Source organism: Pagrus major, chromosome 19 (genome assembly GCF_040436345.1).
Source record: "Pagrus major chromosome 19, Pma_NU_1.0".
NCBI lineage: Eukaryota > Metazoa > Chordata > Actinopteri > Spariformes > Sparidae > Pagrus > Pagrus major.
The window spans coordinates 11,416,636-11,429,507 of NC_133233.1; the positions used below are offsets into that span (position 1 = coordinate 11,416,636).

Sequence of the window (12,872 nt, forward strand, 5' to 3'; positions counted from 1 at the left end):
CTGGTAAATACAGCTCCCACATCTGTGGGGAAGGGAGAACACAAATAGGCACATGGACACAGACACTCCAAGTCTGTATTTACAGAGATGGAGTGGGACGAGACAATGAGTTACAGCCTCAGGAAAAAGCACCCATCTAAACATAGCTGAGCATATAATGCCTTTGTCTAAAAGCAGAGAGGCAATTTCACCACTGAACAGTCCTGTGATGAGACCCAATGAAGTGTTATTCCTACGAGTGTAATTTCATCACACACACACACAGACTCGGTGACCGCAGTCAGTAAACTGGTTTGACTTGCACCTTCTTTGTTGTCAGTAACTGTATGTTGTTAAATGTGTCCCAGCAAAGCTAGAATAAACACTAGGCGGGCCGTCGACGGCTCCTGTTTCACATTCAATACGCAATAAATGCCAGCACTCCAGCGCTGGGATCGTACATCTAAAGTGCTGATTTTTATCACGCCACCCAAAAATAAAGCTCACATAATAGCAAAGTGAGCTGAGCTCTCAGGCCCGGATCAACACGTACATCGTTTCCTCTAAATCAAATGCTACTTTTTTATCATTCTTTCCTGCTGCTGGCTGAGTTTATCTCTGGAGGTCAGAGTTCACTATAATTTTAGCCTTTTGTACTAAATGTCAGTGGCCCTAGACTGTAGGACACACTGGCTCCAGCAACGATCCTAGTTGCTTCAAGTTCACCTACAATTATTTAGTCATCTGTTTTTGCAATCAAAATTAATATCAATTTGGTGTTTAACTGCACTGTAAATAGTTTTATCATTAAAAGAAAAAATCTGAGATGCTACTTTTCATATCTTCCAGCTGGACGCTGTCTTTCTTTGATTGGCAGGCTGAGCCCTGGCAGGATACAGACAAGACAAACCTGGGCTGTAGTCCCTGTCACAGGCAGACAGCGTGTTGTTAGTTGTGTTAAGGACCAACGACCACCTCAGCAATTTAGGACGTGGATGAAATTTGCAGGTACATTTACTGACGTTAGCAGTGCACTTTTCCCAAGTGAATGTTTCTTTGGTAGCTTGTTCAACAAGCTGACGTCCAGGCCAAGACAAGTGTAATCGTGTTTGTAAGTTAGATAAGACAGAAGCTTAAAGCAGTGAATGTAATGTTGTTACACAAGTCTGTGGCTCTTGTTTCGTGTAGCAGGATGCTTTCTGGCTCACAGTGACTATAAGGTCTCCATCTACGTAGACAGATATTAGACGGTATTCTGTCAAATTAATGCAAATCTGGGGGATGCCATCATAAAAACAATTCTGATTTCTTTTTTGCCAAAGGAGAACAAAGGACAAGTGAAGTTTAGTACAGATATCCATAGTGATCACCTGACTTTTACTCCAGTGTCGTCATCAGGTAAAACGCTCTTTGTCATCAGTGCCAACAAATGTTAACATGCATGTAGTGAACATGAAGTTGGCATTAAACTTGTACAACATCAGTGTTTTAAGCATTGTCATTGTTAGCATGTTAGCATGCTGACATTAGCATTTAGCTAAATGCTATCGTACATGTGTTGAACCACTGCGGGGCATATTTTGTGGTGTCATGGAGATTAGTATTGTACTTATCAAATTAATTATTTAGAAAATATTGGATCAAGTACTGAGCCAGGCTGGTAAATGGTGACCCATATTTTACAGTACTTACTGTACATACTTTTTAATTAATAATTAAAAATAAAATGTATATATTTAAGCTACTTTTGATACCTTAAAAGGTGCAATATGTAAGAATTGGATACCTGTCAAATTCATACTCAAAACAATAAGGAGGCACCATATTCCAGAGTAACTGCTTACTGCCGCTAACTGTAGCCGCCCTTAGCTAGTTAGCTCAGTTAGCCATGCAGCTAGCAGTTCAGACTGGGACCAGGGGAGTGTTATTGTTTACAGTGCTAGCACAGGAGCTTTGGACGGGATGGGCTCGTTAGCTCGTTAGCATGCTAACATTAGATATTTCTGCAGCACAATACATAGACTTCATGTCAAACTGCTATTTCATTTTTGAATGTTTTCAACTAAAATTCATAACATTTTGCCCCTTTAATTACATAAATTGCCAGTAATTACTTTTGATACTAAAGTACATTTAATATCAGATACTTAAAAGACTTTTACTGAACTGTTTGTACTATTTCTGTAAGTGACTTTCATTTTACCAAAGTAAATATTTTAACATGAAATCTTTACTTTTACTAAAGTACTACTTTGAAGTACTCAACATGAATTCTGGGTGTTCAAATACCAACTTTTTTCAAAGTTTCAAAACACAACATTATCTTCCTGACTGCATTCAAACCGACTGACCACCACATTTATTCGTTTGGCCACATACTGAGGACGTAAAGAGGAAGGAAGAAATCTTTTTGGGCGTTTGTGCCAGGCGAGCACAGATGTTACTCACATCACCTAAGAGTTGGAGATGACGGACGACTACAAACTCAGCAAGATCAGACGTGTGGGACACAGATGCACAAACAGCTCGGATACATGCAGGTGAAAAGATGAGCAGAGTTCGAAGGCAGCGCTTAATCATATATTGATCAATTTATTCATTCTGTCAGGACACATTTCCTCGTTGTCCCATAGTCTTACACAAAGAAGTCATGGTGAGATGTCCAATTTGTTTTAACCAGAAAACAGGAAAGAAAGGAAAAAACCAGTATGTGATCATGAAAACAGACACACATTCAAAGACGCTCGCCGTGACAGCGAGGACACTACATGTTTGCTAATGGTTGGTTGCTTTGTAGAGGCCAATTTAAATTGCCACAGATCTTCCAAAGATCTCCCAATTGTACCACTTGAATCTTTTAAAGTTTTTTCTTAGATGTAGTTGTACCTGGAGGTTAGGGGAGGGGAGGGGTACACTTAAAATGTACAAAAATAAATGCAAACAGTATTTTTTAAGAGTAAACTTCCTCCTCAGCTTTTTGAGGGGTTTCCAAAGCCACGTTGAGCAGAACCGGTTGGATGTACAGTATGTAAATGCTTGCATGCACGTTGACACAGGCACTGATCTTGACTTGGTGTCTCACTTTGTGGGTCCTCAGTCAGGAGACAAGAGCATTCTGGGAACTGTGAGCTCTCTCAAACAAGGCAGTCAACAGGATTCTTTTAAAAAATGGTCAGATAACCATACAGAATGACCATTTTGGATGCACACTTCTTTAAAATGAGGGGAATATGGGCCAAGGACAAAAAAATTAACAACAGCAAATCCATTAAAAGACTTCCAGGCTTGTTATTAGCCTGATTTCTGTTGTACGGAAATGATAAAAGTAACAGTAACAAATATCTTAACACACAAAAATAGTGGCTTGACTCCAGAACCTTCCGACATCTTTTTACGATACAATACATTACTCTCATTACAGGCTGACCCTACTGTATGTTTTTTGTCCAGAATGGCTCAGCAAGCCAGTGCTGAGAATTCTGGGTAACGTAATAAAATCCAGAAAAACCAATCACAGGAAGCTCACAACAAGCTTCTGTTACAATAAACAAACAAACAGAAACAAAAGCGGTATACAAATTAAAAAAAACAACAACTCCAAGAACAGCAAAACCAAGCACAAGTAGTATGATCTATAATTAAGGCGAGTTAAAATATTGCAGAATAATTTGGCCCCTGTGTCTCAGACAGACTGCCACAACAGTCAGAGCTCCCCGACTCTTAATCGCTGCAAGGATCCAGAGAAGAGAAGGAAGGATGAACTGAAATGAGGACAACAAAAGAAAAAGAAAGCCAAAAAAGTGATCCTCTTTGGAGAGAAATTGATTTTATTTGGTTTCGTTTGGTCTCTTCCTCAGAAGCGTGTTAAAGGGAACAGTGAGGACCTCCTTTCTTAGAAGTATTCAAATCAAAAAATTAAAAAAGGGGGGAGAAAAGAACAGAAACGGGACTGAAGACTGGTAATGTGATTAACTCGTGTTTATCTGAGACTGTATATCTTTTGAGCGCAGTATGAAGGGGGGGCACCGAGATCAGAAAATATAAAACTGTTGTTTAATCAACAACCTGATATGACAGATGACAATGAAGTGCCCTGTGAGAAGAGTGCTTGTCCCCCTGAAAGTCCTCCTGATTAAGGGCAGTTGGGCGAAGAAATGAAAGAGGAATGGGACAGGAAGTCAAGTTTCTGAGATACAAAGTGATGCCGACCCTCCTGTTTGTTTTGACTGGGTTTGAAGGTCATTTCAGGCAAAGATCCCCCACAAATTGTCCCTCTGCTCCCCTGTTTGTTAAAAAGGCTGGGGGGCTAGCGGAGTCATTTTAAGTCCTGGGGTCACCTTATGTTTGAGGGGCCGCCGGCGGGCTGTTTCTGCGGGTCTGATCGAAGGTATCAGACGACCCAAAAGGAGGAGGCGTGGCTGTGTGTTTTCACGAAAGTTGTCCAAAGTCCACTGTCCTCCTCTGTGAAGGTGGGGGCTATCATCCTGTTTTCCCCCGTGTCTTGTGCTGCCCCACCTTCTCGCCTCTTTCCGATGTTTCAGACCCATTCCTGCATGGAGCGTTTGCAGTACAGTATGTGGCGTGGCGTACCCTTCCTCTTGAACTGCACCACGGTGTAGATCAACACCAGCAGGCACAGTGCCAGCACGCAGGGGATGACGATGGCGATGGCCTTCACCGTGTTCGCCTCGTTGTCCAGCTCGATCACCACGTCTGAGTTGCCGTCATCGGCCGGCGGCCGGGCGGGGTCGATGGGCGTCAGCTCGCAGCCCATGAAGTCCTTGAGGATGGAGCGGGGGTAGCCCGGCTCCACTCGGAGGAACTGGTTGTTGAACTTCCAGTACTCCTTCCCCTTGTAGAAATAGGTGAAACCTGAGGAAGAAACAGAAACCTGTAAGTACGTTGTTGAAGAGTCTGTTGCACATGTAACCACACCCATCAGAGACACCTCGGTGTGTCGGCCATAGATCTATATAGAAGAACTAGATGGTGAATGCAAAGATGGTGCCAGGCAAGTAGAGCCGCTCGCCTGGCACAAACGCCCAAGAAGTTCTCTAGCTTCAAAGGTTAACTTCCTCATTATGTGGCCAACCGAATAAACATCACTTTCCTCGGCTTGGGTAAGGCTTTACAAATGTAAATGTAATGTAACACCGCCATGGATCCAAAATGTTTAACAGAAAGAGTCATAATTGACCTTGTTTGCCATCCAAGGTGTCCAATCAACAGTTTTACAGAGGTCTCTTTTATAATGGTGCTCTATGGGGAAAAGGCTATAACGGCCACAGGGGTGTTTTTTCACTACAATGCCACAAGTGGCCGGTGGGCAAAATTGGAAGCAAGGCTGAGTGGCGCCATTGTTTCCAGGTGTATAATACAGTAATGGCACTGACGCAGCCTGGAGTACAGCCCTTTGTCACCGCAGCAGTTTAAACCACTGGAAGTCAACAACAACCATCTTCAGCTGCTCTTTCAAAACTATAAATACAGTTGAGATTAGCAAAAGGGTCGACTGAACAACAAGCCATCACATCATTTTTTAAGATAATCATATGTTTTGTGTGTAAAAAAGAAGAAAAGCTGTCAAAAAAATGGAGTAAAAAGTACAAAATTGCCCTGAAATGAAGCAAAGTAGAAGTATTGGAAATATGGAAAAATGTACAAGTACTTTGTAGAATTATAAATTGTACTTTAGATCAGTACTAGTAAATAAACTAAACATCACTATCCACCACTGATCTTGGTGAAGGAGCCAATTCAGTACTTTTGGTTTCCAAAACACATTTCAATAATTAAAAACATACTAAAATCACTTGATTGACTTCTGGCGAGCAGTGAGTCTGTGTTTAAGGGTTTTCATAAGTCTGCCAAGCAGGGCAAAGTTCAGCTCACTATAAACTCAGAGGGAGTATTTTCTTTTTAATTAAAATATTGAACAGACTCTGCCTTGGGACGGCTGCCTTTCCCATCATCAGGAAACACGATTTGAATTGAAATCGAAGTGATGATAACCTGCCAGAGAGGTAAAAACAAGCGCAGCTCAAACAACTGAGTGTGCTGCTCTGCTGCTGAGCAATTGTTTCCGTTTCAGCTCAGTTGTTCAGCTGAGACGTCCCCGACTGTCCCTCAGGACTAATTATATCTGGTCATAGAAAAGAAAAACACAGCCAACCAGGAGCCAAACCCCACAGCTAATATCACACAACAGCACAACAAATGTCATGGAGAAGCAAGCTGCTGTGGTGCTTTTCAAACCATAAGAGTGGCAGTTTTTTGTCACAGGGATGTGGAGGCAATTGTCCCGGTGTCACGCAAATCCAGAAGTCTATTTACACAGTGAGTCAGTGTTCATTTTGTGATGAAAAATTGGGGGTTATTTCACTGGGTCCCTCTGTGTTTGTGTCAGGAGCAATGAACGTGGTGACAGAAGCAGAAAAAAATATTATGTCCCCTATCCAACACAGATACACCCATTACACACAACGTTTTGACAATGAATAAATTCTAACAATGACAAGTTTGAAAGGCATAAAAATAGTTGTGAAATTACATTTTAGAGTCTTTATATGACATGTTTTCAGTGCTGTGATAATAAGTTATTGTGAAACTGCTGTGTCTATTCGGGTTGACACTAAACTTCGCCGCCTCCTGCAAGTCACTGGCTCCGAAATGCGAGTTGGGGAAAATATATGCTGTGTAAAACTGAGTATGACAGCCTGGCTGAATTCTCCAGCTCTCTTCTTCCTCGCTGGACCCTTTTACACTTTGTTTTCTCGCCATTTATTATTCATGCACGCTCTTCCTGGGGAAAATAAGAGGGAGGGAAAGCTTGGATTTTGCAGTCAGATGTTTGAGATGGCTATTGTAGGAGCCGGGGCTTCTTAAATCACTTGTTAGGTGAAGATGTTTCTGGTGAGGAAGTGAGGAGGCACAGGACGGAAAAGATTCATCTGGGGAGCATTGCTTTGCACATGTCTGCTCGTCTAACACTGTCAGACAAAAACTTTGTTTTTACAGGATGTGACTATATCAAAGTCTTCTGATTAAATTAAATTCCTATCTATGTAATCATCCATTACTATTGCTGGTTATTGGTGTTTTTTAAGGCCAGCTGTCTGTGTGCCTACAACTGACATCTTATGAGCAGAAGGAAATCACTTGATCATGAAATTACTGTCTTTCTATCCAAGAGAAGATTGGCCAGGCAGTAGTTAGCTTAGCCAAATAATTAGCTTAGCATAAAGATTAGAGGCAGGGTGAAATAGGCCTAGTTTGGCTCTGTCCACAGAAAGCTTGACAAAAGAACATGCTGTATCTCTTACATTGTGTCTTTTATGGGGAGTTACATGACTATACGTATTTTTTTTTCAAAAACAGGAACAAGGAGCAGTGAGTTCCTGGAGAGTTTTTTTTTCCAGATGTGAGATTTTGTACAGATTAAACAAGTGTTAATTAGTGAGGTTCATATTTGCTCATTTTTAAAACTGTGGAATGAGCCAAGGTAGCCATCTCTCCCTGCTTCTAGACTTTATGCTAAGCTAAGCTAGGCTAATTGCCTCCCTGCCCTAGCTTTTTTACTCTGCAAACAAGCATGTGTGGTATCAATCTTCTCATCAAACTCTGGGCAAAAAAAGTTAGCCAATAATTGCCCAAAATATATTTTTTTATCTAGTTTCTTAAAAAGAAGCACAGACAGTTTGGATGGGTCTTATGAGAGACATAAACAGTTGTGAAGTTAACAGGTAGTTTGCTTCATGAGGAGGCACAGTCTGGTCTTTAAAAGCCAACCAGTTACAGTCTGAGCAACATGTGGTTATGAAGGCCTCGAAACACAAGCCAGTCTGCACACAACGCCTTCCAATCTCTCATTTAGAGTTCAGTTGACAACCGTGATCAGCTGAAGAATTATAAAAAATCTTGGAGGATCTTCTTTCCAACCTGGCAGCAGCTTCTGCCACAGTCTCTCCTACACTGAACACAAATGATCTGTTATATAGAGACAGAACGGTCCAGGTGAAGCAACAGATAGATGTGTTTGCTTCAACTTACTGTAATTTAAAGAGCGGGAGAGCGAGAGAGAGAGAGAGGTGAGGGAGGGTGAGAGGTGAGACAGCCTGAGCTATTGTGGGTGAGAGCCAGGTCAGCATCGCCCTGAGGCCCCTGCTCCGAAACGTGTAGCCTCACACGCATCATCATCGGGAGCAGCAGCACACTCGATTATGGCTGGTAATCTGGGTCAATGTTATGAGCGCACACTGTCTACGTGAACAACAAGCCCGCCAAATAAACGCAGGCTGACACATATATGAGCAGAAATACATGTGATGCACACAAACACCCATCATCCCCTTGGATATAAATCCACCCTTCATGCTCGGATAGATGCCCGCTCCACCTGGCCTCACCGACAAACATGCACGGCTACGGATCTAGCAGGAGATCTGCGGGACAGATGGCCCGAGCGCTCAGCACCACCTGCCCTGCTTTTTCCAACCCGGGCGGTGCCAAGACCAGGCCCAAACCCACCTGGCACGATACATCCAATGGGAAAAGCGATTTCGCTCTTCACACTATCTGACAGGCCAATGGGTGAGCTCTTTGAGATTTCTAAATCCTGCCTCTTCACCCTTGGCGAGGGCCCACTGGCTTAAACCGGAATGAGCGCCCAGCGGTGGTCTTGTCCTTTTCTGCTTTCCACAAGCCTGCTCCAACTGGGTCTTATGGCACACTGAGCAGGATGGACTGATTATGGAACATTCTGCTTGTGAAACAATTCAAAAACAAACCACAACAAAAAAAGCCATTTCTGGATAAACTGGCCTCTTTTCATCTTTCAATTGCCATACACAAACACTCTCCATCAGTCTGCCTCCCCTGATACTGCATGTATGGAAGTGTGCCACTCACTGAGACTCAGCGTAATAACTGGGGCAAATTTCAATCAATGCTACTCTGCTTTACCTCCAGCGCAGCATGTGCCAGTGACCAGCTGAAATCAATGCTGCCTGGCACATGAACCGTGCTGTTATTGCCAAATCAGAGTATCGGGCAGGACAAATCGTACCATTGGCTTTGTCGACGAAGGCCCCCTGTGGCGAGTCAGGCACACCTCTCCACACTGCGATGGGCTTGGGATATCCAGGGTCCATGGTTCTCATTTCCTCATTGTAGCGCCAGTACCTAAACAGGAACAAATGATGAGCCACAGGAAGACAAAGCAGGTACTGTATATCTATGAATGCAAGGTCGAACTGACGACAGATGGTATTTTATGCTCAGATGTTGTATCTTAAAGGGGCAATATGTAAGAATTATAGTTGAAATCGATTTGATTAACTTAAATTATCAACAGTATGTGAATAAATAGCAGTTTTGACATTATAATGTTTATGGTTTGATGTGTTGCAGAGATATCTACTGAAGTTAGCATGCTAACCAGCTAGCCCCAGCCCTGCTCCGGTCCAAAGCTCCTGTGCTGGTGGTGTAAACTCCAACAATCCCCTGGTCCCCGACCTCCCAGTCCGAACCGCTAGCTGCACGGCTAAATGAGCTAACTAGCTAAGGTTAAGGCTAAGCTACTGTTAGCAGCAGTTAGCGGTTACTCTGATGATATGCTGCCCCCTATTTGTATTGCGTATGAATTTGACAAGTGGCCAATCTTACATATTGCACCTTTAATATGAGAATATCTCAACTTCGGCTTCGTCTTTACCATTTTTTATTTAATCTGTTGCTCTCACATATTTTCTTAACAGGACTGAAGCATTTCTCGACACTCATGGTCACCTAACACCTTACTAAGACACTTTAACCCAAGTTTTTCTCTAATAACAAAACTTCTTTGGTCATCAAGTGGGGTTTTTGGTATTTTTTTCTTGCATCTGCTAAATGTCTGAATCATTTAAGTTTTAAGGTTCTTTATCCCCCACCTGTCCCCTTTAAAGAAGTAGGTCTTGGCCACATCCTCCCACCACACAGCGGTCTCGATGCTCTGGGCCGGCATCCCGTGGCCGAACTGGGCGATGTCCTTGGGGTATCCAGACTGCAACACTGTGTCCTTAAACACCCAGAACTGCTTCCCTGCACATCGAGAAAGAGAGGGAAAAATAAATCAGCAGGAGAAGGACGAGAAACAGCTGGGATTACCCTCCAGGAGCAACACAAGAGAAGGCAGATTAAAAAGACAGATACAAGCCTGGTAACAAATGGCCGGCAATAACCTGTTGCCTTGTATTACTGGATTTGATGTTGATGTTCCCCTAATTTAAGATAGGGCACAGACATGGTGACAAGTTCTCCTTGCCCTTGCTTAGAGGTACTTTGGGAACTTTTCAGCGCTGAGAAACTGAGCCGGTAACTGCTCGACTGAGATAAAAAAGAAACAGCCACCATCCCTTGCAGGAAAAACTGGCGAGCAAGAGTCACATTTAAACATTTGTTAAAAGTTTCCTTTACCCGAGGAGCCGAACAAGTACCTGAACATTAGGATATATCTGGGAGGACGTTGATAATGTTCTGGAAAAATTAAAACCATGTAAAATGTTTGGTGTTCGTCCCCGTTCTCCTTTTACCTTAAACTCTCCTTCCTGCTGAGTAATTAGGTTAAACTGCACGTTTCTGACAGTGTGACCCCAGGAAGTGCTTTCCTTCGTCACTGTTGGAGGTGGAGAGTGTGCCAGGAGGAAGTGGGCGGTGGGTGGGTGGAAGAGTAGTGCGTTAGAGGAGCGAGAAAAGGAAGAGGTGGAATGACGAAGGTGGAACGAGGAAAAACAAAGGATGTCAAATATTTTGGCTTCTCAGTCTTTAACGTCACGCGGTTTTTACTTTATCTTATCAGATGCCTTTCAGATGAATTCACTCGATTATTCATTAAAACGAGGCCTAGGGCTGACAACATTTAATATTAAATGCAGGAAAAAAAAATATTCATCAGACTCTGAATTTTGCACGACAAAGATCGACAAAGAGTCTTTCAATATTTTCAGGACTGACAAAAATAAATTTCTCTCTTTGGGATCTAAAGTTTTGTTGGGGGAAAGACGGAGACTAAGCAGGGAATACATGAAAAGACTGACAAGGAAGGGAAACAAAGAGGGTGTGCTCGTCTGACATTGCAGAGGAAACTAGCAGACGATAAATATACAGTATGCTACATGCTGGATTCATGAGGAACTTTTGCTCGGTCAGCTTTAAGATGAAACGCAGCCCTTTCTTCAACAAATAGAGGAAGTGGGTGTGTAACAAAGCAGACATGATTTCAGCAACATTTGAACTCGTTCTCCTGCTTCTTAAAGGCCAAACATCTGACATTTAACCTTAAAGATTATAATTTACAATATACGGCTGCATTGAAGGAGGGAGAATAATAGGTGGAGAGGAGGAAGGAACAGTAGGACAAAGTGCAGCTGAGTTTAAGTGGGAATGCAGTGGCCTCTTTTTGGAAAGGAAATTCCTGTCATGTCATCCTCTTTTTCTTACAGTGCGCCTCTCGTTCTGGGTCGCACTTCCTCTGGCCCTGACACACACACACGCACACACACATACACACACACACACACCCTGTGATTAATAGAAATCCATCCATTCTATCTGTATCCCACATAAAATGGGATTCTCCTTTTCTTTTTCTGCTTTTTTTCCTTTTTTTTTTTTTTTTTTTAAATCTGACTCGACTTGTGTAGCACTCCACATAAAAGTCGGGCTTCATCTTCAGAGCTGTGAGGGCTGCTTTGATGTAGCGGTGGCTCCGGCATCTGCTGCAGTGTAACGACTAATCCCCTGCTCGCCCTCCACAGTGTATGAAGAGTTATATAGGATGAAGATTTGTTCCAAAAGGAGACGGGCCACACACAAACATACAACCAAATGAGCCACACATGTGAATACTGAAATTAATTTGCAGAATCTCACACACACACACACACACACACACACACACACACACACACACACACACACACACACACACACACACACACACACACACACACACACACACACACACACACACACACCAGCGTTCCCAGTGTGACCCTGTGGTAAAAATGCTTTACTTGACCTAAATCTTTGTTCCTGATTCGTGCTGTTTAACACTAAACAGTTGGACTGAAAACCAAATTTTGAGTGGTAAATCTGCCACCATTATTGTAAACTGAATACGTGTCAGTGCCAAAGTGAAAAGCTTGTGTACCAGGTGCACTCAAAGTAACGAAGGCAACTGAAGATGAGACATTTTATAGTTAAAAATAAACTTGCGACTGATCTTTAGGGAACAATTTCTGCACTGAAAGTTCGACCTCATAATGTACGCCAACACTGATGTATCTGCAAAAGGTTATATTGGCAGACATGATGGCTCGGCTGATTTACTGGTCCGGCTGTAATCTAAAATAACATGCTCTCAGACATGTCTGCATGAGGTAAATGAAGCAAGCAGCTCTGTCTGACCATTAACACAAAAAGCACCAATCAAGCTCTGATTGAAACCTGCCTCCTGGGAAGAAAATGCATACTGACGTCCAGATCTTGCTGCATGTGTCGGGCGCCCTGTTGAAACCTTGCTACTGCCAACATATAACTTGATGAATTTAATTTTAGTTTATAACCCAACATGTTATCTTGTGATTAAGGCTAATCTGACACTACACTTGACTTTACTGTTGCATATATTTTCACTACATACTCTTGACTTGCAGAGTCTCAGAAGAATGAAAACACTGAAGCAGCATTGTAGGAATAGAACACATGCTGAATCTGTCTCTAATATATACCAGTGGTGTCTGCTTGCTGACCTGCTCTGTGATGCCATTACAGCACGAAGCGAATCAGTTTCCCAGCCATGACTTCACGAGTTTAATGCCTCCATCTGTGCATTTATTTAAGGAGAATTCATC

At 42.7% G+C, this 12,872-nt stretch overlaps 1 protein-coding gene across 4 annotated transcripts in view; it reads right to left on the reverse strand.

Moving 5' to 3' along the window:
- Window positions 1-2,551: 2,551 nt before the first annotated feature.
- The window catches only part of LOC141014184 (matrix metalloproteinase-16-like), a 77,144-nt gene continuing 66,823 nt past the window's right edge, over window positions 2,552-12,872 (reverse strand). For all 4 annotated transcript variants that reach the window (XM_073487872.1, XM_073487869.1, XM_073487870.1 and 1 more), the window contains 3 exons: window positions 9,909-10,059; window positions 9,044-9,159; window positions 2,552-4,851 (listed from right to left, as the gene is read on the reverse strand). In XM_073487872.1, the coding sequence (XP_073343973.1) occupies window positions 4,517-4,851; window positions 9,044-9,159; window positions 9,909-10,059 (602 nt within the window). In that variant the 3' untranslated portion in view covers window positions 2,552-4,516. The remainder of the gene's footprint in view (window positions 4,852-9,043; window positions 9,160-9,908; window positions 10,060-12,872) is intronic.